Source organism: Chionomys nivalis, chromosome 3, assembly GCF_950005125.1.
Source record: "Chionomys nivalis chromosome 3, mChiNiv1.1, whole genome shotgun sequence".
Lineage (NCBI taxonomy): Eukaryota > Metazoa > Chordata > Mammalia > Rodentia > Cricetidae > Chionomys > Chionomys nivalis.
Genome location: NC_080088.1, coordinates 110,481,394 through 110,506,776, shown reverse-complemented (window position 1 = coordinate 110,506,776; position 25,383 = coordinate 110,481,394). Strand labels below are relative to the sequence as shown.

General features: G+C 42.6%; 1 protein-coding gene across 4 annotated transcripts in view; it reads right to left on the bottom strand.

Annotated features, from left to right (window-relative positions):
• Clip1 (CAP-Gly domain containing linker protein 1) overlaps nt 1-25,383 on the bottom strand; it is a 104,887-nt gene that overhangs the window by 63,536 nt on the left and 15,968 nt on the right. For 2 of the 4 annotated variants that reach the window (XM_057765883.1, XM_057765886.1), the window contains exons 3-9: nt 21,463-22,007; nt 19,648-19,772; nt 17,161-17,383; nt 13,576-13,773; nt 12,943-13,046; nt 12,002-12,062; nt 1,202-2,146 (exon numbers count right to left, since the gene is read on the bottom strand). In XM_057765883.1, the coding sequence (XP_057621866.1) occupies nt 1,202-2,146; nt 12,002-12,062; nt 12,943-13,046; nt 13,576-13,773; nt 17,161-17,383; nt 19,648-19,772; nt 21,463-22,007 (2,201 nt within the window). Of the gene's footprint in view, nt 1-1,201; nt 2,147-6,179; nt 6,285-10,368; nt 10,402-12,001; nt 12,063-12,942; nt 13,047-13,575; nt 13,774-17,160; nt 17,384-19,647; nt 19,773-21,462; nt 22,008-25,383 lie in introns of all 4 variants that reach the window. The other 2 variants (XM_057765884.1, XM_057765885.1) reach the window with 2 other exon arrangements.

The window sequence follows — 25,383 nt, the reverse complement described above, 5'->3', positions numbered from 1 at the left end:
TATTAATCCCAGGACTTGGAAGACCAAAGCAGGGGGACCACTGAGAACTCAGGGCCAGCCTGGGCTACAAAGCCAGCCCTAGCCCAAGCTGTCTTGAAAAAAACAAAAAACACAAGGAACAGGGATATAATGGTACATGTTGTAACCCCAGCACTTGAGAGGAAAAGGCAGAAGGATTATGAGTTCAAGGGCATGAGTTTGAGGGCAGCCTGTGGTACACACTAAGATCCCCACCTCCAAATGCAAAGGTTGGATGGTGTGGTGGTTTGAATGAGAACGGCCCTCACAGGATCAAAGATTTGAATACTTGATCTCCAGCTGATGTACTGTTTGGGAAGTATCAGGACGTGTGGCCTTGCTGGAGGAGGTGAGGTTTCAGAAGCCTACACTATTCCCGGGGTCTCTCACTCCACCCCACGCTTATGGATCAAGATGTAAACTCTTAGCTACTGCTCTAGCACCTGCCTGTCTGCCTCCTGCCTCCCTGGCCACAATGATCATGAACTCACCCTCTGAACTGTAACTCCTTCTTTAAGCTGCTTTGGTCATGGCATCTTACGACAAACAGTTTCTTCATCGTGGCATAAAAGTATGGTAATAATAATGCATACCATACTTACTGTGTTGCGAGCATGTTAAAAGAGAGTTTTGTTTTAGTTGATTGTTTTTTTGACAGGGTCTCTTTATGTGGTCCAGGCTGGCCTGGAACTAAACTGGAAAACCTCCTGCTGCATCATCCTAAGTATTACAGTACCATCATGCCCAATCTGAGTTTTTAAGTCAATCTCTCTCTCTCTCCTCTCTTTCCTTAACACCTTATTCACCTTAACACCACTGTTTTAGGGAGTTAGCTCTATTTAAATAGAGATTTTTTTTTTAAAGAAGCTCTATTTTTAAACAGCCTAGAATTAAACTTAAATAGGAGTTTATATCACCACCAGGAGATAAGGTAGCAGATAAGGTTTCCAGATGATAATAAAGGAAAATTCACATGTCTGGCCATTATTTGCCCTGATCTCATATGAAAACACACTTGAGATCCTCAGAAGGTATTCTATGATACTCAAGTGGGTGCACCACACAACTCCTGTTAAATCAGGGATTCTGAAGATGAAAGACTTCAACTCAAAAGTAACATACAATGAAAAAGAACAAAAGGAAAAGAACAAAAGTAAAAATGATGGAAGATGTCAATACAAACCTTGCTACTTTCAGCGTTCCTTTCCATCTCTAAATTTTTAATCTGCTTTTCAGCTCCCTCAAGCTGCTGTCTAAGTGTCTCGATTTCCAATTTACCTTCGGAATTGGCTTTCCGAAGTGCATCAAGATCCAAGAGCTTTTCTTCGACAACCTGGAGCTGGGATGTAAAATTACCAATGACCTTGGTTTGTTCATTGTACTTGGCTTGCAGAACCTCTAGCTCCTTTACCTTTATTTCAGCCTCCTGCAATTTGTTTAAGGCGTCTTCCATTTCCACTAGATGCTGGTCTTCTGCACTGTCCAGCCTCGCTTTGACGGCCTCCAGGCTGTCCTCCTTCTCTTTAATGACTTGCATCAGCTTGGTCTTCAGGGTCTCCATCTCTTTCGCGTGAGCAGATCGTTCAGAGTCCTGTTTACTCTGTAAAGTTTCTATTTCATGCTGATAATCTAGTCTCAGTCTCTCTATTTGTGTCTTTAACTCAGCAAATTCAGCTGAGTCCGTTCCAATCCCTTTGCTGAAAGACACCTTCAGCTCCTCCATTGCCTGCTGGTGGGATCCGATGGCGGTCTCCAGCTTAGACTTCCACAGAGCTATCACATCGGAATTTTCCTTGTTGGCGTGGTCAAGTTTGCTTCTCAAGGACTCATTCTCTTTGGAAAGCTTTTCAGTGGCAGCGTGCAAAGCCTTGATCTCCTTCTGAAACGTCTCTTCCCGAGCTCCAAAGCGGTCCGCCAGAGAGGTCATCTCGTTCTGGTGGTCAGTACGTGTGGCTTCTAGCTTTTCTTGCAAAGCACTTATTTCTTGCAAAAGAGAAAGAGACATATCCACATCCCCGGGAGGCTTACTGGACTCTAGCCTTCTTCGGAGCTCAGCTACTTCCTGTACTCTCAAGGCTAGGTCTTTTTCTAGTTCCATTATTCGGGACTTTTCTGACACTGTAGCCACCTATTAACAGCGGTCATAAGAAACAGAGAGCACTGAAATAGCAAATCACCAATCATTTTCTTAGTTCTGAAGCTCTTTGCAAACCCCCCAAAATCAAGCAAAGTCAAGCTATTACATGTATTAATGTCTCCCTCACTGAGATAATGTCTTAAACTCAATTCTGGAGGCTCTAACATGGGATTAAAATCTTTAGCAAAATAAGCATCAATAAAAAAAAATAGAGAAAAAAATCTTTAGCAAACTTCCACCATTATGAAATCCCAAATGCATATTGAGCTTACCTCACTCCAACAATATCTGTTTCTCCTCCAAAGACACTTAACCAGGAAGCATTCATTATCTGATAATAAGTTAACAGAAATAGTAGCTTCCAAAGTGCTCAATAACCTGCCTCCTGGAAGAAAGCAAGCTCAGTTGGCCAGTTTTTCTTCCTTCCTTCACCCAGACTGCGTTCAGTAGCACTTCAAGTGCTACTCCATCTGAGGCTGGTGACTGAAGCCTGGCCTGCCAGTTAAAGCATGCACAGTCACCAGCCACGTAAGGCTGAGCACTGAAACGTAGCTCATCTGAAGCAGGATGTGCTGAGACACACATCAGGATTTGAAAAGTCAGAGAAAAACAGACATAAAATATCTTAATGATTTTAATTGTCACTGTATGATGAAATAACATTTTAGATACACTATTTTATATTTTATTCGAATTAATTTCACCTATAACTTACTAAACAGTTCATGTGGGTATCAGAAAATTAAGATTCTGTATATGTAGTTTGCATTCTACTTCTATTAGATAAGAGGTATATAAGATCTAACATTATCCATGTTTCAATGAGAAATGCATCGTCTGAAAAATAAAAGCCTCAGTTGGATAATGAAGAATTTATTGGCTTCTAAAAATAACATTAAAAGATAACTTACCTGCAATTATATATTAGACTCTCACAGAAAGACCCTTTTCTGGCTTTTGTAACTCTGTCAACACTCTGATGTATGCATCTTATTTCCCTAACCCAGTGGTTCTCAGCATCAGTATGTACACAATGGAATGTGTGATTTAATTACAAGACTCTTGCTACTTCCACACACTAGGAATCTACCTGAGCACTGGAGTTTTAAGGGAAAAAAACCACACACTTTCTCAACTTGTGCCTTTTAGTCTAAGAAAAATTTTCTCTACTGCTTCCTCCTAGCCTCTCAGTTTGGTACAAAGAATATGTGTGAAATGGTATCTTACTTAACTAACCTGGGAAACAGAAGGGGATACAACTAGTTTTAAAGTCCCATTGGTCCCAGATTTCAACAAACTTTTCCTATGTTGCCTTACAGGGACAGAGAACACAGGGCAAGTGTCTTCTGCTTCCTCTGCCCACCCCAGAATGCTGTGATGCTCAGTAAGATGTCCAGAACAGAGGGAGGGATGCATTGCACAGTCACTACTCAGAGCTGACTGAAGCTGTAGTACTTCGTGGTTATATATATGCTTGAGATTAATCATGTTAATTCATTTATATTCTGTTCTCAAGAGAGGGGAGGATCCGTGAATTTCTTAGATATAAAGCATCAATGAACCCCTTGCTGCAAGGTTACAACATAAGATCACCAAACTCAATAGGTGAGAGCGTCAATTCAAATATTAGGATGACGGTTCTTTTCTTTTTTTTTTTTAATTTATTCATTATGTATACAGTGTTCTGTCTGTGTGCATGCCTGAAGAGGGCACCAGAACTCATTACAGATGGTTGTGAGCCACCACGTGGTTGCTGGGAATTGAACTCAGGACCTCTGGCAGAGCAGACAATGCTCTTAACCGCTGAGCCTTCTCTCCAGCTCCCAGGATGACGGTTCTTTATGTGGCTCTCTGTCACTTCTATTTTAAGTTTGACCTCACAAAGTCTGCCCTCAGTTGCAGTTCTGCTAGTTTACGGCCATAAGGTCGGGAACTGTTTCTTACCTTTGCTCACATTCCTACGGCACAGGTGAGGGGGTATGAACTGGACTTAAAGTTTAGGGAAATTCTAAAATGCTTTCTAAAAAGGACTGCAGGGGGTGTGGGGATTTGAGGGACCACTAGTCATTTTCACTCTTGGCATACCAAGAGTGAGGACCAACAGAAGACATTGCTATGGAGAGTTGCAAACTTTAATTTGAAATGGCTGCAGAAGTCCATTTGCAAATGAATTCCTTATTATCCAGCAGAAAAGACATGGGTTTAGAAGTAAAAAAAAAAAAAAAAAAAAAAAAAGTGTATTTCCTTACTTCAGTCAAACCAAAGGCTCTCTATCTCCTAAGCCCCGCGGACTTCCCAGATCAAGCCTTGCATCCTCAGCTTGTACAGAAATGATACCAAATTATCACTTATTCTTTTCTCGTTCTTTCAATTTTTTCCTTACCAAATATGCTGGGAACCTTTCATTAATTTCTGAAGCCAACTAAAACCACTTCTTTCTTCTCCTTTTTGCTTTTGCTTTTTTTAGATGGGGTCTTAACTCTGTACTGAGACTGGCTTTGGTTTGTGTGACCGAGGCTAGCCCTGAACATGTGGCAATGCTCCTGTTTCAGCATCCCAAGTGCTAGGATTACAGGCCTGAGCCACTATGCCCACCTTTATTTATCTACTCATTTATTATTTGTATGTACGTGTGTCTGTGCACACACCTGTGTGTCTGTATGTGTATATGTGCACAATGCATATGGAAGCCAGATGAAATAGCAACTGTCTTCCTTAGGCTCTGACCACCTTAGTTTTTTAAACAGGGTCTCTCATTGACTTGAAGTTTGCCAAGTAGACCAGACTGGCTAGCTACCAAGCAGGTTTCAGGAATCCTGCCTCTGCCTCCCCAGGGCTGGGATTACAAGCGTGCACCACCATGCCCGGCTTTTTTCTCCTTGGATTCTGAGGACTAACCTCAGCTCCTCATGCTTGCAAGACAAGCACCTTACCAAATGAGCTATCTCCCTACCCTCTTTTCTTCATTAGAAAAAAAAACTTATGATTGAGAAAAGGAAGATTACTCATTTGTCTAAATTTTTATATCAATGATTTCACACTGAAAGAATTCTACAAATACTATTGATTCAAAAGAAAAGTCAAGGTAACAAATTTGATTGGACAGATAAAAAGTAATTTTTAAAATTTAAAGGTCAATCACAGTCAAACATGATTTAACAGGTACATACATGAATATATATTTTTACATGTGAGTGATGCTGATTATCTCTTTTAGCACAAATTAAAAGAGTCCATCCTGTAACAGTTAAGGCACAGATTCTGGAGCCAAATGACCTGGAGGGAAATTCGAGCTCCACTATTACTATTTGCTGTGTAACTGGAAACAAAAATTTTAACAACTTGTGCTTAGTATCCTTGCTCTATAAAAATCTATAGAAGGGTGAGATAATATCACCTACTGAGAATGCATGGCATGACACTTCTATAGGTGCTTTAATATATTAATTAAAACAGGACTGATGCCCAAGCCCCCAAGTAATTCATTCTTTTCCCAATACACCTGTTCTTTCTAACCGCTGAGATTTTTAACCTTGGTGACAGAAAGAAGGGAGATGTTAGCTCAGCCATCAAGAGGGGAAAAAAGAAAAGAAAAAGATAATTGGGGTCAAAGTCCTTATAATATATCATCAAAAAGAGCTAATGTTTCCACTTCTTTTTCTCAACAGGCCAGAGCAAGTGCAGGAAGTAGCATGGATCACTAAACCCTGTGGCTAGGACGATGAGGACAAGAGGACAACTGACTGCTTGTGGAAACCTCGAAAACAGCTGTGGGTAACCATGGAGTTTTTATAGTTTTAAGGTTTCTAATCTGATTTTGGTTGAGTCTTTTCTTTTGACAAAATACTTTACATAAAACACCTGCACCTACTCATCACTCTGTGCTCATGAATACCTGAGCGGAACTGAGACCAAACTCAGGCTGAACCACTGGGTCAAGGCTCAGGCCAACAGCAGACATGTCACCGATGTGTCCACCACTCACACGCGTGAAGCTGCTTCATTAAATAGTGAAAACCATTACCCTAGTGTCTTCTAACTCCCTCTGGAGTTTGTCAGCTTTGGTCTTTTCAAAGAGCAGGCTCTGTTCAAGCTCCTTAATGCGGGCATGCTCCAGTTTGGTCTGCGTCTGTTAGTAAAAGGGAAGAGGAAAAGAACACAACAGTGCCACCATGACATGCCAGCACAAGAGGAGAGAGCGGCATGCAGGCCGAGCCACCAGTACTTTCTGCCAAAGGATGAACATAAAGGGGAACAGAGAAAGAAACAGGATGGAGCTGCGAGGGAACGAGGGAGTGAGGATGGACGCTATGAACAAAGGAATGAAGGTGGGGGGAGGGCATGAGCTAGTCTGTTGAGAAAGAAAAAAAATGGAAAACACATGAGGCAAGATGAGGTTTCAGATGCATGCAGCCAAAAATATGTTATCTTGATAAGTGAAGTTTATCAGCACAAATTAGAATAGTTAATACTCCTCTACCATCTTCCTTCCCTCCCTCCCCCAGCTATGGCTACTTGACATTAATGTGTATGTAACTGACTCAGGGACTTCACAAGGTTGTCTGACCCTCAAAAAGATCACCACTTTCACCTATAGGTAGAGAAAGACAATGCCACAAATCTTCAAGCATTCAGTAGGTCCCCAGAGCAGACTGCTGGATCTGGCAAACAACTTGTAATAAAAAAAGAGTAGAAGAATCATTTTAATAAGAAGGACCTGGGCTGGGTGTGGTAATTTAAACCTACAATCTCAGCTCTTGTGACACTGCGGCAGGAGGATTGCTGCCAAGTACAAGGCTAGCCTGGGCCAACATAGTGAGTTCAAGGGCTGTGCTATAGGGTAAGACCTTGTCTCAAAAGAAGAACAATTCAGGCCGGTGGTGTCTGCAGAAGTGGGCGAGGGGCTCTGGCTGAGGTTCTCTACAGCAGAATATGAGCTGCAGACGCTCTAACTGTCTCCCAACCAGGATTTTTCAAAGGCTTAACTGTCTGTGGAGAAGAGGGGAAGATTCAAGATTACAAAGACAATATTTAGTAACGACTACCCACCACTGCCTCTTCCTATGAAAAATGTCAACTAAGAAGATCTCAGCAAAAGAAAAGCTACACTCCAGATGTAAGGGACTTATTTTTATCCTAAAATGGAGTCATTCTTACCAGCGCAGAAGACAGGAAAGGATGACAATGCAATATGAGTGGGATCCTCGGAACCTCACACTCACTATGACTCCCTTTCCACAAACCCAGTTACCTGACTGGTACCCAGGCAGTTCGCTCTGCCTAACAGGTTCAAGTGTGGCTGAGTCTTGCTCCACTTGAAATAATCCTGGTAGCAGTCTTAAAGTACTTCCTCCACCATCTCTCTTACCCAACTTGTCACTAGGACAATTGACTGACAATATCAGGATTAACTTAAGATATCAGTCTGAACAACTATGGGCAGTGAGAAAATTATAACAGGTCATAACAAAGTGACACCTGGCAGTATAGAGCCTGAGTAGACAGTCCAAGCTATGAACATGTTCGTTGGTATTCTGGTGACTGCAAGGCACTCAAGGGGTCACTTTGTTTATGAACCAAGCATAAACAACCATTACAGGATACCTAAAAAGTGAACAGAAAACATTTTTTTGAGACTGGATCTCATTATATAGTACTGGCTGCCCTGGAACTCCACTTAGAGCAAGCTGGTCTAGATCTCAGAGATCCACCTGCCTCTACATCCTGGGATTGAAGGTGTGCACCACCACACTCAGACAGAAGGCTTTTTTTTTTTTTAAATAATAATTATTTATTATGTATACAATAGTAAGCCTGTGTATATGTCTACAGTCCAGAAGAGGGCACCAGATCTCATTATAGATGGTTGTGAGCCACCATGTGGTTGCTGGGAATTGAACTCAGGACCTTTAGAAGAGCAGGCGATGCTCTTAACCACTGAGCCATCTCTCCAGCCCGACAGGCTTTTTTTTTTAAAAACAAAAACAAAAACCATTCTTCACTTACACTTTCTATATTCTGTTGTCTGGACAGTCCCCTGCATCCATGTGTACTGCAGAGAGAAGCTATTCAATACTCTTCTTTTACCAAGAAAATAACTTAATCCAGATCTATGTAGTTACAGTTATAGCTTCAGGAATTCAAGCTCAAGGAAAAGGTCACTCACTATGTGCAGATAAAAAACAAATATCCAGCCAGGCATGGTGATGCAAGCCTACATAGTCCCAGCACCCGAGAAAGCAGAGACAAGGAGATAGAGGCCAGGTTATAGAGCAGATTCTAGACCAGCCTATTATTCCATAGCCAAATCCCATTAAAAAAAAAAAAAAAAGGCAAGAGAGCTGGTTTTTACTAGTTCCAGCATTAAGCAGCTTGAGGCAGGAGGATCACCACAGGTTCAAGAGCATCCTGGGCTACAGAATAAGACCTTGTCTTTAAAAGAAACAAACAGCCGGGCGGTGGTGGCGCACGCCTTTAATACCAGCACTTGGGAGGCAGAGGCAGGCGGATCTCTGTGAGTTCGAGACCAGCCTGGTCTACAAGAGCTACAAGAGCTAGTTCCAGGACAGGCTTCAAAACCACAGAGAAACCCTGTCTCAAAAAACAAAAAAAAAAAGTGCTGGGCGGTGGTGACACATGCCTTTAATCCCAGCACAGCCAGTTCGAGGCTAACCTGATCTACAAGAGCTAGTTCCAGGACAGGCTCCAAAGCTACAGAGAAACCCTGTCTCAAAAAACCGAAAGAAAGAAAAAAAGGAAGGAAGGGAAGGGAAGAAAAGAGAACCTGGAGGTGGTGGTACACACCTTTAATCCCAGCACTGGGGGTTGGGGCAGGGGAACAGGGGCAGGCGGATCTGTGAGTTCGAGGCCAGCCTGGTCTACAGAGTGAGGTCCAGGACAGTCAAACAGCCAAGGCTATAGAGAAAAACTGTCTCAAAAAAACAAAACAAACAAAAAAATAGAAAGAAAGGGAGGGAGGGGGAGGGGAAGAGAGAGAGACAGAAACAAAAAAAAAAAAATTCATATACTATTTCCCCCATTCAGACCTTCCAGCTGAGTGAAGCAAAGAACCCTGCCCCCCCCCTTATAGAAGGGGGTGCTGACAGTGGACTTTTACCAGTAACCCACCTCCATGCCACAGCCTATGCTAAAAGTGTGACACTGAACAGGACAGCCCTTCAAAATGATTGCTTTCTGAGACAAAGATGTGGCATCCCAAGAGGAAAATCTTGGGATAAGGGCTTGGAAGGAGAGCAAAGGCCTTGCAAGAAGCACACAGAGAGGCAGGAGGGAGGTCCCATGCACACTGACACTGGAGGCAACAAAACCTGTTCTGGATGGAGAGAAGAGAGAGACCCAGATCACTGAAGTAGCTTCGCAAAAAGGAACCCTCATCAAAATGTTAATGTGAGTTCTCTAGCTCAGTCAATGTGTGGTCAGAGAAAAAGTCTTTGTTTTGGTTTTGTTCCTTTGAACCGGAAAATCAAAGCGAGAGGTTTCAGGTCTTCTCCATTGGTAGCACAGCTGGCAGTGTGTACAAGAAGCAGTGTTCTGGAGGCCACTTTGGTAGTCTTTACTGGGGGAGGAATCTCAGGAAGAAGAGGGAGAACCAGCACCACACCTGCTGCTAGGAAAAGCTCCCTCGATGACAGTGACTTACAATACCCTGCATATTCAGGGAGGAATACTGGTCTCTACTTGCAGACAGGAGGAATAAACACAAGCTGGGATTTCTTATCAGCTACACTGGCGAGCAGTAGGAGCATGCACAAAAGCAACCAGAGCATCTAGGCTGGGGTCAGGAGGTCAGACTAGTTGGGAAGTGTCTCCCAGCATTTCCACAGTTCTCAGCTCAGGTGTTTATGCTCCCCTCACCAGCATCCCTTTTGAAGTCATTCTACCAAAATTAGAAAACATGATGAGTGAGGTGAAGGAGGCCATGCCCTCATACAATTTCTTTCCTTTTTAGTAAAACGTCTTTAAAAAGCAAATATTTACCTATACTTAAACAGATTAATCCACAGAACTTAATCAGTACATACAGTTTCTAAAAGATACAAATGCACTTGCTTTGAAAGCCACATGCACAGCAACACTAAGGGGAAAGTCCCAAGGTCAGATTATGCAGTTAGTATTTGAGTGTATCAGTAAGCACTTTAATCTGGACCAATCTGAGTTAAGGGAAATACCCACACGGTTAAGTGCCCTCTTACATTCTCAGCATCTTCAGAAATCTGGCTCTCTTGCTATCAGTAAAAAATAAAAATAAAAAAAGGAAACAAAAGAGTTCAACTAAAGTTTCAATCTGTGTTAGGGTTTCAATATAACTTTTTGATTAATAATTTCAAGTAAGTTTATCAAACAGACTATACTAGCCTACTGCTAATGTAAATACTTTAACTCAATCTTTCCAAACTCGAGAGGCGGTAATTCTCATGAATGAGATGGCGACATGACATTTCCAGTGAGACTTGGGGTTTTAAATGGACGACAACAGCACAGAAGTCAACTGAAGGATGCGACTACATATGAAATGGGTGAAGAAGGTCTCTACTAAATTATTAGTAAGCCATTAAATTCTAGACCTTATAAAATCACAACTCAGAAACTGTTCCCTTTATTCTTTATTGACTATAAAAATATATCTATTTCCAAAGAAATCAAAGTTCCTGTTTGGAAGGACTCCTTAAATTTAAGCCAACAAACTCCAAAATCTTGACGGTGGCAAACAAACAACAACTAAAAGAAACCCAACAACAACAACAATAAAACACACACACATATACATATATCGTCTGCTGGGCATGGTGGTGCACGACTATAATCTGAGGCAAGCCTGACTTGAATTGTAAGTTCTAGACCAGCCAGCTACATAGTGAGGCCATGTCTCTAGGTCCACTCAATAGTCAAAGACTGTATAGACAAGTACAATTTTTACAAAATGCTATGAAGAATCTTCAAATTTTGAAAAAGTTAATAATTTATATTTGTCATATATGTGGCAGTGGCTTAAAAAACATCCAAACCATTTAACAGCAGTATATAATTCAAAACTAATTGTAATTGTTAAGAAAATAAGAAACCTACTATTATAGGAAAATGGGTGTTTTTTTTGTTTTGTTTTGTTTTTTTGGAGCCTGTCCTGGAACAAACTCTTGTAGACCAGGCTGGCCTTGAACTCACAGAGATCTGCTTGCCTTTTCCTCTAGAGTGCTGGGATTAAAGGCGTGTGCCACCACTGCCCGGTTGAAAATGGGTGACTTTTAAGTATGCCATAGAAGTGGCATAAATTGCTCCTGGTTTTTGGTAACTACATTATTTAAAAAAAGAAACTATCTAATCCCTGGCAGCAATAAATAAATAAATGAAATAAATAAATAAATAAAATAAACTACGAGAACACACTGTTTACTTTTATAGTGTTATAAAGGATTTGTTCTGCCCCACTACAGAACAAAGCAGAGCCACAACAAAGATGCTTTGCTATGCACTATTATGTTGAAACTTAGTTTTTTTTACAATGCTATTTCCAGCATCTGAGGAGCAAGCAGAGTTTTACTAAGACTGTCTTAACACACACTGCCAGATTTATGACTTGATTAAATCCAATTAGCTTCCAATTTGAAGCACAAGAAGAGTGCTGAACATTTTAATTGCTGCATGGATTAGGATACTGCAATCACAGGTGCAAGAACCAACCATCCTCAGCACAACCCAAGTGACCAGAGGCGGGATGCCCGACATCCTCTTGACCAGCTGTTCTGACAAGGATCCCTGGCCCAGTGTATCATTCGTATTTCTCAACAATGGCATCCAGAAAGGCTTTAGAGAGCTAGAAGGGTTTACCTCAAGATCGCCTTTGGTAATTGATTCTTCTTCTACTCGGAACTGAAGGTCCTCAACCTTCCTGTGGAGTAAAACCGAAACAAAGCATTGAGGAAAGTGCTAAGGAATACCTTACCCCAGAGCAGACAGGAAGAGCCGCTCCCTGGTGAATATAGAGACATAGATAATAAAGGTGTGCATCTTTAGAGCACTAGTGTATAAAAGCTGTGCTGTAGTTATTTAGAAATTCCAAATTTTATCTAGGTATCAATCAATTCTAGAAGGCATTTGGTAAAAAAATTTGAAAAGAAAAAAATCAATTGTTTCCCTTGGGCACACATACCAGAATGGATCAATCAAGATCAAATCAACCAGGGGGCTGGAGAAATGGCTCAATGGTTAAAAACACTGGTTGTTCTTACAGATGACCTGGGTTCAATGCCCAGTACCCACATGGCAGCTCCATTTCCAGAGAATATGCTACTTTCACTCAGACATACATGTACTCAATGCACATTAAAAAATAAAATAAATAAGTCTTAGCCAGGTTTGGTAGAACAATGCCTTTAATCCCACACTTGGGAGGCAAAGGCAGAAGGCTCTCTAAGTTCAAGGCCAGCCTGGTATACAGACTGAGTTCCAGGACAGCCAGAGCTACACCGAGAAACCCTGTCTTGAAAAACAAATAAGATTAAGTTTCTTTATAAAGACTAGGTAAGAGAAACCAGGCTGGAATTTCCTTTAGTGATGCTGACTAAAGTTATCCTCGGGAGGTTTAGCATTCAGTGGCAGTAAGGATCTATTAATAAAGTCAGGAGAAGCTCCATCAATGCCCACTCTCTCCACATATCAGACATCAGTTTTGGCTGAACACAGTCAGTCCCTGGGTTTTGTCAACAAAGTTGTTGACAGTAAATTTCTTGCTAAGACAACATTGAAAAAAGATTACACTCAAGGATCACCTTCTCTCCTCTTCTAGTTGGTTGAGGAGCTCCACTTTCTCCCTATCAGCAGCTTCTACCATTGTTCGCAGCTGGTCCATCTTGGCTTCCAGTTCCAGGACATGCTGGGGAAGCAAGAATGTTAGTGAGTAGCCCAGGGATACTTCCAAATGGGTATGCCTAAGTGTGACCACGATGGGTGGGCATCAGTCTTGATACATTCTAACACTTTCTATCTCAGGTGGTTATTCCTGGCAACTTTCCTGTAAACTAGATGACAAAAAACTCCACATCATATAGCAACAGAAGGCAACAGTAAAACAAGTCTCAGCTTTTCCAAGATGAAACATATGTCAATAATAATCTACAAACAACATCTGTGATCACTAAGGTCCTAGTAATGATCAGTTAATGCAGACAGACTCAAAGCCTAGACATAAAGACCAAATGGCTAAGATAAAATCAAGAAGAACAAAACTTTATGATGATGGAAACTGGAACCCAGACCACAGCTTTCCAACAAGCTCAGAAATTGATTCTCATTTCCTATGTTCAGCTCCAACTCCCTGGCTCCAAACACCAGGCACTCTTTTTAGCCTCATCACTCAATTTAGAAACCACCACCATATCCACAAGATCAACACCAGACTTCACCTGGTCATGCCCATCTCGGGCCAGGGCTAGCTCCTGCTCTATCTCCCCCACGTGGCTGGTAGCCTTGGCCACCTCGGCCCGCTCCAGGTCCCGCTCAGCCAGCAGCTGTTCAATGTGCTGCTGCTTCTCCTTCAACGCCTCCTGGAGGGCAGTGGTGCCCGAGATCTTGCGGGCGTAGCGGGAGGAGGTTTCAGTCAACTGCAAAGGAAAGTCAGAGAAGTGAAGGGCGATGGTGCTACCGGGGAGGAAAGGAATGAGCAATGCATGCATGCATAGCAGGCATCTCCTCGGCAAAGCAAAAGTGCGGTCCCAGCTTGTGAGTCTGCAAAATATTAGGCAAAGTTCTCACAAAAAAAAAAAAAAAAAAAAAGACCTCTTAAAACAACAACAACAAAGAGATAGAGAAGCTCACAGCAAAGTTGAGAGGACGTTTAGAAGATCAATGTGTAGCTCAAACATGGGTACTCTGAGCTCAGCTGACAGGGACTGGAGGAATCTAGACAGTTTTCATAAAACCAATTTTAAAAGTTTGTCTAAAGTCAGATATAACAGCTCACATCTGTAATCCAGTACTCAAGAAGCTGAGGCAGGGGAACTGCCAATGAGCTCGAAGCCAGCCTGGGCTATAGAGTAAAACCCTGTCTCAAAACAAAACAAAACATACCAAAGTTCTTTAAACTACTTTAGCCTGAGCTATTGTTATCTTCTGATAACAACATATGGCTAACCTTTTGATCTTGGTCTTAAGGCTGAGTTTGTAAAGCTTCCAAACATTGTTAGGAAATGAAGACACCACCCTCAGAGCCACAGCTCTTCAACTGATGGAACAGGTGGATTTTTGTCAGGATTTCCTACATTTTTCTTTGCAAAGGAAAAACTTGGAAGATATCACGCTGGAACCTGGTCTCTAGGATTTGGATCCCAATCACTAGATATTTATAAGATTTCAAAGCAAAGTCTGGGTGAAGAAAGACAGTCAGACAGTCACACACAGAAGGAAAAGGAAATGAGAAGATGGGAAGAAAAAGAGAAACCTATGAAGAAAAAGAAATGGTAAGAGGGAAGAAGACAAGAGGGCAACAGTGGGGCAGGAAGGAAGAAGGAAAACAGAAGGACAGGAGGTAGCTGAGACAAGGGCTGAAGGACCCTGAGAAAGAATGGGTTTTCTTGTCATCTATCCATCTCTATCTTGAAGCTAACAGTCGGATAAAACCCAGAGGAAATGACCTGCCGAAGTGGCAGCAGGGAACTGGACAAAATGAAGCACATTCCTCTCTGCAGGCCGGGAAGGTGTTTGAAAATGTTTGTCCATGGCCTTGACTTAAAAGTTGTTGGATCCAGATCAATTCGCCCTTTGCTTCCTCTGCTCTAGGTCAGTCTATCGAGCCCTCATCTCAGGGAGCAGACAATGGGGATCTTCATCAATTAATCCATCAATCTGATTGGATGAGCAAAGGAATCCAATCAAACTTACACTGCCTTTTGTTGTTCATTTTGTGGAATTTTTTGAATTATTTAAATATACTGGGCACAAAGTCCATTTCTCTCTTTTTAGCATTAGTCCAGCTTTCCCGCCTTGCTGCATGGTTAAGTTATACTTCTCACTAACATCTCCATGAGTACATTAAGTGTGAGGTCACCAAACCATGTGCACAGATTTGCCGCGAGGGCCCTTGAAAACTCATAGGGACGATGAAGGATTTGTAAAATCCCAAAGAAATGCAAGGGTAGCTGTTGAACAGCATGCAGATGACTAGATCAGGCACTTCAGCTTCAGTTAGATTGTGATCTACTTCGTTCAACAGCACCATGTCTGCAAAGTTGGATGCTGGGAACTGTGAAGACAAAAACAAGTACTATGCACACATTAGGGCAGCAAAGGAAAGGGAAGGTCCCAGAGGTAAATACAATTCCAAGGCATGACAAGATGCACAATGCCCAATAGGAACATGTTCCCTAACAGTGAGACACTATAGTTACTGAAGAATTAACTAAATACTAACTTTTCTGGGGGCTGTAGAGATGGCTCAGTGGCTAAGAGTGCTTGCTGTGAAATCAGGAGGACCAGAGTTCTGATTCCAGCACTCACCTAAGAAACCAGGTGTCCCACAAATGCCAGCTCCAAAGTGCCCGATACACACCTACATGCGCACACGCATGCACACACATACACACAGATAAATCAATCATTCAAAAATATAAACTTTTCAATTTCTATCTACCAAATACACTTCTCAAGAAAAGTTAAAATCACATTATGTTGTATCCCCATTATGCTCATCCTGTCATTTCTATCAGAAACTATAGCTACTCCACAGAAATATACCAAGAAACAAAACTGTCTCACAAGACAAGAAGATAGCTCTTGATAGTTTTCTTCTATAAATGAACTGAGCTATGAGAAATCAAAATTTGTCTGCTAAATGTTAGGAGGGGAGACTGAAGGATACCGGGAGAGCTTGGTATTCCCTAAAGAAATGGAGATAATTGACAAGCTGGTAACAGTTCCTCAGGGAAGGACTCCTCCAGAGCAGACATGTCATGGAACTGTTCCAAGACCGCAGAGTGACGTCCATGCCGGGATGCACTGAGCCTTGCTCTCCACCTCCACTCCACTGCTCCTGTGATATTTTTCTCCTGAGAATCATTTTTAACTGTACTGTTAAGGATGCAAACTAAAACAGTCTGAGTCATGTTTATTTTACCTGCAGCTCACTGGCAGAAGAGTATTACAACCACTTAAGAGACTTCACCGCTCCCTCCTCTCTCTTCCTGAATAGAAGGTAAATGAGATCAAGGACTGGAACCCTAGTGCTGAAGTCACCATCTTACTTTCTAACTGTTGCCTCGAGTCCACATCAAAAAGTTGACATCCTGAATTCAGGTGGGAATAGAATCTTACTGCCATTTCTGATATAAACAACACCTGCCTCGTTTCTAAGAAAAAAAATTAAGGGCAAGGGATGACATCAAAATAATCTGAATACTATATCATATTCACAAAAAGAACAAGGTGCTGCTTTAACTCCAGCAATTCCACTTTCAATGTTCTAAGTGGGAAAAGGAGAAGAGAAAAAGGGACCAAGAGAAAGAGATGAAGAGAGAAAACAAAACCCAACAAGGCTCTTCCTAGCATCTTCAAGTTCCAAAAGATCACTCAGAATCATCCGGTCCACATAGGAGCACTCACACATTAGTAATAGATTAGACTACACTAAAATTATAAAGCATTAAATTCTCTCAAAATACACTGGTCCCTAAAATTGTTAGACGTCAAAGAGAAAGAGACTTATGCCCACGATGAATGGGATCCCTCCAATTTCCCTGACATTTGGGCCCAAATAATTTCAAATAATAAACAGGTAGTTACTACAGACTTCCCAAGAACATGCATTAAAGCTACTATGAATAAAAGTGCGGCTAAAATTCCTATTCCAAAACTCATGGACTTGCAGGAGTCACAGCTCCAAAACTGCCTCCTCACACAGACTTTCACAACAAGCTACAGCCGACACTCAGCACACACAAGCAAAGCGGGGCACTGGCTGTGGGCATTTGGTGCCTCAGGAAGGAGGGGAGGCTTACTAGTCCTGTTCGGCTGGGTTTGCTGCTCACAGAAGAGGCCACAGAGCTCATGGAGCTGAGAGAGGAGGCGGAGGGGCTGCGCTTCAGGTTGGCGGGCGTGGTGGCCATCACTCGCCTCACAGCAGCTGCTTTGGCTTTGGCTGGTGTAGTAGAAGGGAAGCCAATCTTTGTCACTTTGTGGACAGGAGCAAACAATCCATACTTGGGCTGACACTGAAAATACCTTTAGAGATAAATAAAAGGAGGAACAAATACAACTTAATTACAAAAAATAACAACTATAACCAAACACTCTTCCAACTCAAAATGTGTGAGATTATGTAAGGACATGAGTGTACAGACTTAGGGACCCTACTTAGTAGAGTCATGACAAACAAGACCCCGACTCTGGCAGATCCACCAAAGTAAACTAGAAGTGTCAGTTATCTGAGGACACTAGAGATTGTGGCAATTACAATGCTTAAGAAACAGGATGGCCGGGCGATGGTGGCACACGCCTTTAATCCCAGCACTCGGGAGGCAGAGGCAGGTGGATCTCTGTGAGTTCGAGACCAGCCTGGTCTACAGAACTAGTTCCAGGACAGGCTCCAAAGCCACAGAGAAACCCTGTCTCGAAAAACCAAAAAAAAAAAAAAAAAAAAAAAAAAAAAAAAAAAAAGAAACAGGATGGATGGCTTTGGGGCAGAGAGGATGTGGCTCAGTGGTAAAGGCTTGCTTCCGTGTGAGAGACCTGGTGTTTGGTTTTTGATACACAGGACACACACAAAAAAGTGAGATGGCTTCATAATCGTTTTTACTGAGAGATTTTTATCTCTGTGAGTCATGATGTTTGGGGGGTTAAAGTTCATATAGGTCAATGTTAACTAGATGTCACGATCCACATACTGTACACCAATAACAACCATGCATCATCTCACACCTCACCCAAGGTTGTCAGAACATCTGAAGAGGAAACATTCTAAGCCAGGCATGACTCCATGCACTAAAATCCAAGCACTTCGGAGATGAAGAGGATCAAGGAGCTCAGGAGCAGCCTTGGCTACTTGAGTAATTCGAGGCCAACTTGAGCTATGTGAGCCCAAAAAGGAGGAGAAATCCTTGTACATCCCTCTACTCCAAGGGCAGAGCAGGAGTGCTCTTACAACAGGAGGGGTGCTTGGCGGCTAGTTCCCGAGCACAGATGGATTCTAATCAGACATGAAGACACATTTTACAGATGGATTCTAATCCGAAACGAAGACACATTTTACATTTCTTTTTCTAATTAAGGCTGTTACCTTCTCTTTGCCACAACTCTTCTCCTGATGCTCAGGAACTTGTAGAGGCCCACTACTTTCTCTCTTTTTTTGGTTTATGTTTTGTTTTTTAAGACAGGGTTTCTCTGTGTTGCTTTGGAGCCTGTCTTGAACTCGCTCTTGTAGACCAGGCTGGTCTCAAACTTACAGAGATCTGCCTGCCTCTGCCTCCAGAGTGTTGGGATTAAGGACATGCACCACTACCACCCAGCTTGAGACCCACTACTTTCAAAAAAGAAAGCCAGAAAGAAAAAGATCTTTGCTGTGCAGAGTGATACTCAATGGCCAGCTGCTCTAGCCTAATTGGAAACTCCAGAACAATGAGGAATCTTGAAGCTGACACCTAAAGCTTTCTTCTAACATGTACACATGTGCATATGAATATGCATTAAAAACAAAAACAAACAAAAAATATTTTCTAGGGCTGGAGAGATGGCTCAGCGGTTAAGAGCATTGCCTGCTCTTCCAAAGGTCCTGAGTTCGATACACGGCAACCACATGGTGGCTCACAACCATCTGGAATGAGGTCTGGTGCCCTCTTCTGGCCTGCAGACATACACACAGACAGAATATTGTATACATAATAAATAAATAAATAAATAAATAAATAAATAAATAAATATTAAAAAATATTTTCTAGTTAGGTCCCAGCAATAAAAAAGTCTAGATGTTGTGATATACACCTTTAATCCCAGCACTGGGAGGCAAAAGCAGGTAGATATCTGTGAGATAGAGGCCTCTGGTCTACATAGCAAGTTCCAGGACAGCCACAACTACATAAAGAGACCCTGTCTCAAAAAGTAAATAAATAAACCAACAAACAAACTAATGAATAAATAATAATAAAAATATATCTACCAGAATAAATAATAAAAGTATAGCTCCTAGGATAGACAGACAGACAGACAGATATAGTAAAAGTATAGCTCCTAGTCAGTCACAGTAGCTCATATCTTTAGTTCTTGGAAGACTGAGTTGGGCAGGAAGACTGCCACAAGTCCCAGGCTAGCCTGGGTTACACAAGCAGACCCAGGCCAGCCTGTTCCAAAGAGTAAGAGTGTCTCACTAAACAAAACAAAGTGTATAGCTCCTCAGACAGCCATTTCCACTTTATTACCCATGTGTGGTGAGTTCTGCTAGCACACACCTATATGGATGAGGGAGAAGCAGTATCACACAATTACAAACCAACCTTGTTCCAGCAACAGCACCATCATTCTTCCCCAAGGGTTCATCTAATTCCACACCACACCACTCCCCCTTGGCAAAGTCAGTCTCTCCAAGAAACCGGACTACACCAGCCTTAGTGCCACCAACCTAAAAGAAGAATAAAAGGTGAAACTTAAGATAGAAAACATTCAATAGCTTATTCCTTGTGGTCCTAATAAATGACAGGAGGTGCGGTCCTCAGTACCATATATATCAGGTGTGGTGGCAACACCTATAATGCCAGTACTCGGGAAGTAGAGGCAAGAGGCTTAGAAGTTCAAGTCAACCTGGATTACATAGTAAGTTTAAGAACAACCAAAGAGGGGGCTGGAGAGATGGCTCAGTGGTTAAGAGCATTGCCTGCTCTTCCAAAGGTCCCGAGTTCAATTCCCAGCAACCACATGGTGGCTCACAACCATCTGTAATGAGGTCTGGTGCCCTCTTCTGGCCTGCAGGCAGACACACAGACAGAATATTGTATACATAATAAGTAAATATTAAAAAAAAAAAAGAACAACCAAAGATACATGTGACCCTGTCTCAATAAAAACAAAATCCTCACATAACGGCTTAGTTTCCAGTGCTGCAATGTCCAATGAAGTGGGGCCTGGTGGGAAGTCTGTGGCTTAAGGTGGAGGAGTAGGACCCTCATAAATGTAGTAACGTCTTTCTGCTGACTGAGTTAAGCTCTGGTAGGATTAGACACCGTGAACACGGGTTGTCATAAAGCAAATCTGTCTTTTCTGAGCTCCTCTCTGGACACATACATTGATTGTTTTGCAACAGAAACAGGAAACTTGGGGCATCTGAGCCAGAGGCTCCCTGTTTCCACCCCCCCAGCCCCAGCTATAAGTGTGTGTCAGCAGTAGTGTGTGCTACCATGCTCAGCGTTTATGTGGATGTTGGAGATCAGACTCACGTTCTTGTGCTTGCAGAACAAACACTTTACTGAGCTATCTCCCCACGCTCCCTGCCTCTGCCCAATTATTTCTTTTTTGTTTTGTTGCTTTTTGTTTTTAGAAACAGGGTCTTGCTATATAGCATAGCCAGGATTTGAACACTCAATCCTCCTGCCTCTGCCTCAACAGAACTGAGATTGTAGGCATTCAATACCATGCCTGACAATATTTTTAAATTTTAAAATTTTAAATGAAACAGTTCAGATTTCTAAGTCCCTTTGCATGTGTGCATGCGTGTGCGTGCATGTGTCTCCCTCCCTCCCCCTCTTTTTCACTTGTTTTTCATCTTTTGAGACAGGGTTTCTCTGTGTAATCTTGACTGTCCTGGACCTCATGCTGTGGCCTGCCTCTGCCACCTGAGTGCTGGGATAGTGCGCCACCATCGCTCGGCTACCATGCTTAGTTTCTAAATCTTATTTTTTTTTTAAGTAATTTAAAGTAAAAATGTTTCTTATTTCTAAATCAAAGATTTATGTTTAAAAAACATAAACCAGGCGGTGGTGGCGTACACCTTTAATCCCAGCACTCGGGAGGCAGAGGCAGAGGCAGGCGGATCTCTGTGAGTTCGAGGCCAGCCTGGTCTACAAGAGCTAGTTCCAGGACAGGAACCAAAAGCTACGGAGAAACCCTGTCTCGAAAAATCAAATAAATAAATAAATAAATAATAAAAAGCAAATTAGTGTAGTGGAAGGAAGCATGATGGAGAGCATCGCTGAGGCCTGGGCTACAAAGAAAGACCTTATCCCGAAAAACAGAAGGAGGAACAATTAGAAGAGGAGGATGTTAAAATGGACAAGTGAAGGACCAGTGGCCACAGTGACTTGTGCACACCAACTCACCAACACCCTGTCTCCGATCTTGAGTTCCCGCTCTCCTTTCTTGACGGAGCCAGCCTCTGAAAGGTTGGAGATTGACTCACTGGCAGTTTTCGTAAGGTTGCTGATTTGTGATGGAGTTGAAGTTTCTTTTGCTGTTGACTGGGATGGTTTGTGGGGAATATTTGAGGGAGTGGCTGCAGCAGTGGACAAAGGTGAAGCAGTTCTGACAGGAGCCGTCTGCAGGCCATTGGCTTCATCTTCTGCTTGCACCTTCCTTGTTAACTTTGAAGGCCGGGTAAATATACCCTTTAAAGGTTCACACTGGAAATACCGAACTCCTGCCACCGAACCATCGTTCTTTCCTATGGGTTCATCTAAAACAATCCCAGCCCACTGGCCTGGTGCAAATTGAGTTTCCCCAAGAAACTGGATAAATCCAGGCTTATTGCCATTCACCCAAACACGTTCTCCAACTCGAAAGTCATCCACAAATTCATCTGGGGCCTCAGAGGATGGAGGGCCTGCGGCTTTTTCACTGGGTACTGTCTTCTCCACTGGAGCTGCCGCTGAAAACAAAGAAGGGTTAGAAAGACCTAACATCATAATCAACAGTTACCTTTTAACTTAAAGAAAAACACAGAGTGGGCTGGAGACACTGCCCAGTGGTGATAAGCACTTGGCTGCTCTTGCAGGGGGACCCAGGTTTAATCCCTAGCACCCACATGGTGGCTCACAACTGTCCATAATTCCAGTTCCAGGGATCTGACATTCTTTCTCTGCTGGCCCCAGACACCCATACACATAAATAGTAATAAAAAAAAAAACAACTTTAGGCCAGGCTGTGGTGGTGCACACCTTTAATGCCAGCAGTCATGAGTCAGAGACAGGTGATCTCTGTTAGTTCGAGGCCAGCCTGGTCTAGAGAGCAAGTTCCAGGACAGAATCCAAAGGTACAAAGAAACCCTGTCTCAAAAAACCAAAACCAAAAACAAAAAACAAAAAGCTTTAAACCTAAAGAGAGAGAAAACAATAGCAATATGAACAGACCACGACTTGTTGGACAAATTTTGTGTTGGTCTGTTTTTAAGCAAGGAGGCAGAACACAGTCAAAACCATGAGCTGTTGAGTGAGGTTTATTCTACTTTTGCAATTAAGACTGGATATCATTAAGGCAAGAAAAAAAGTTGAGTTCATGGCCACCCCACTCCCTTCCTGAACATTTCAGGAATACCCGTCAGATCCACTAAGACCCATTCATTCTCATAGCAGAGTATGTCACGCCAACAAAACTCAGATCATTTAACCAGAGACATGGAGTCATGCTTGACAGATGAAAGAATTTGGGGCTAAGGCCCCTGCCACCTCTATAGCAACACTATTACCTCCTTTGATGGTGGAGGTAGAATCACAGTATAAACAAAAAGATAGCCAAATAATGCCCTGGGAAGGCAAAATACTTTAGTGCAACCTCTGTCCTATCATAAAGATAACAGTTAATATGCCAGAAATGTGTGACTGAAAGCATCCATTCAGTCATCCAATAAGGATTTTTTAAATATTTAGTGTAATTTGGAAAAGTGCACATTCCTAACCAGACTATCATGATCTCAGGATGTGACACAACCTCCCTGATTTGATTTCTTCCCCTGTGGGAGGCAGTGACATCTCTCTTGAAGGCACTTAAAAAAAATTAAGTGACTTAATGTATTTATTCTTCCTCTACATATTTAAGCAGCTCCTGCGTGTCTCTAGGACTAGTTCAAGGTATTGTTCTCTGCCAGGAAGCAAAGCAGGACAGCACAACCCGGGCCCTCACAGAGGTCAGAGAGACAAGAACGCAAGTAGCCTGGGTGCTGCGGAGAAGACAAGCCCCAACACACAACCAAGAGTTGACATTAGGCTGAGGCCTAAGTGCCAAAAAAGTGTAAGCAAAACTGGGAGAAAACCCAGACTGTGAGCAGCACTTTTGTGTTGTTTGTGAGCCCCAGCCTCCGGCCATTTGTTTTGCAGCGGTTCTCAACCTTTCACAGGGTCACCTAAGACCACCAGAAAACACAGATATCTACAGTACAATTCATGACAGCAGCAAAAACAATTATGAAGTAGCAATGAGATAATTTTATGGTCACCTCAACATCAGGAACTGTATTAAAGGGTTCAAGCATTGAAGTTGAGAACACTATGTTAGAGCGACCTGCATGGACTGAATCACATGTGCATAAAATGTCTAGGAAAAGCTTCCTCACTGGCGTGAAAGTCAACTACAGCTCAGTTAGTGTCATAAAATCTTTAGAGTAGACTACTGTTTGTTTGTTTATAATTCCATGGAGAAAGATCCGGAAAAATTAAGAGAAATCAAAATACCTTCTTAATACTACAGGGATCAAATAACTCAAGTGACTTAACTTGACAATTACTTTAACTACTCACACTAAATCAACTAATTTAAGAAAGGATAACCTCCAAAGATGTGATTTTTAAGAATTCTACATCTGCCAGACTATGGTGGTGCACGCCTTTAATCCCAGAACTCGGGAGGCAAAGGCAGGTGGATCTTTCTGAGTTCGAGGCCAGCCTGGTCTACAAAGTGAGTTCCAGGACAGCCAGAGCTACACACAGAAACCTTGTCCTGGAAATACAAGAAGAATTCTAGCTCTGAGTAGCTGTGTATGGCTCACTAGGTAATGTGCTCGGAGGATCTTAGGTTGGTGTATCAGCATAAAGAAACAAGCGTGGAGCAGAGACAGGAAAGTCCCTGGAGTTCACCAGACAGCTACCCTCGCCTCCATGTCCAGTTCCAGCTTTAGTGTCTCGAAAGCTGGGTGGAGAACAACTGAAGAACATACCTAACATGACCCTGACCTCCAGAGGTGCATGGAAGGTGAGTGTGCATGCACACACGTGATGGAGGAAGGTCATTGGTTAAATAATAAAGAAACTGCCTAGGCCCATTTTTAGGCCAGCCCTTAGGTGGGTGGAGTAAACAGACAGGATGCTGGGAGAAAGAAGCCGAGTCAGGAGTCGCCATGATTCTCCCACTCCAGACAGACGCAGGTTAAGATCTTTCCTGGTAAGCCAGCTCGTGGTACTACACAGAATATTAGAAATGGGTTAGATCAATATGTAAGAGCTAGCCAATAAGAGGCTGGAACTAATGGGCCAGGCAGTGATTAAAAGAATACAGTTTCCGTGTAATTATTTCGGGGCATAAGCTAGCCATGCGGGCGGCCGGGTGCCGGGGACGCAGCCCCTCTGCTCTTATTACTACAGAGTGGCACCCAACGTGCTAATGAACTCCACGTAAAACCTGAGAGGGCTTAAAAAGGACACAGAGAGAATTTAAGAGAGCTTTTTGCTGTTTGTGGGTTGCATGCCACAAAGAAATTGTCCTGACTCAGCAACAGGAAAAAACTGGCTGTTTTAAAATGCCGGCTTTCTGGGCTGTGCCGCCATCGCGATCTCTGTCTGGCTCCTGCAGGAGACAGAGCTTTTGAATGGAGCATTTGGAATAAAGTGCTACGATTTGTTTGATGGCAACTAGACTCACTGTGTGCCTAAAAGGAAGTCATTTTGTGCTGCAGCTCAGAGGCACAAGCAGCTCCACCATGCTACTGCTGCAATGTGCAAGAATCAGAGGCACGAGCGGCTCCGCCATGTTGGACTGGGCGGGGCAAGCAGGCAGTGCCTGTTTTTGACCTAGGAATGACACAGCTTAGATTGATAAGCGCTTAGCGATTTAAAAGCGCAAAACAAAGTGCTCCTGGATAGTAAAAAAATTACAGATTCACAATAGAACTGATTCAGACACTGGTGGATGAATGTACGTAGGCTTGAGAGAGAGAAAAAAATATATATAAAGAATAAAGTTAATGTCTTAAAAAGAGGGTAAAGTCGCCGGGCGGTGGTGGCGCACGCCTTTAATCCCAGCACTTGGGAGGCAGA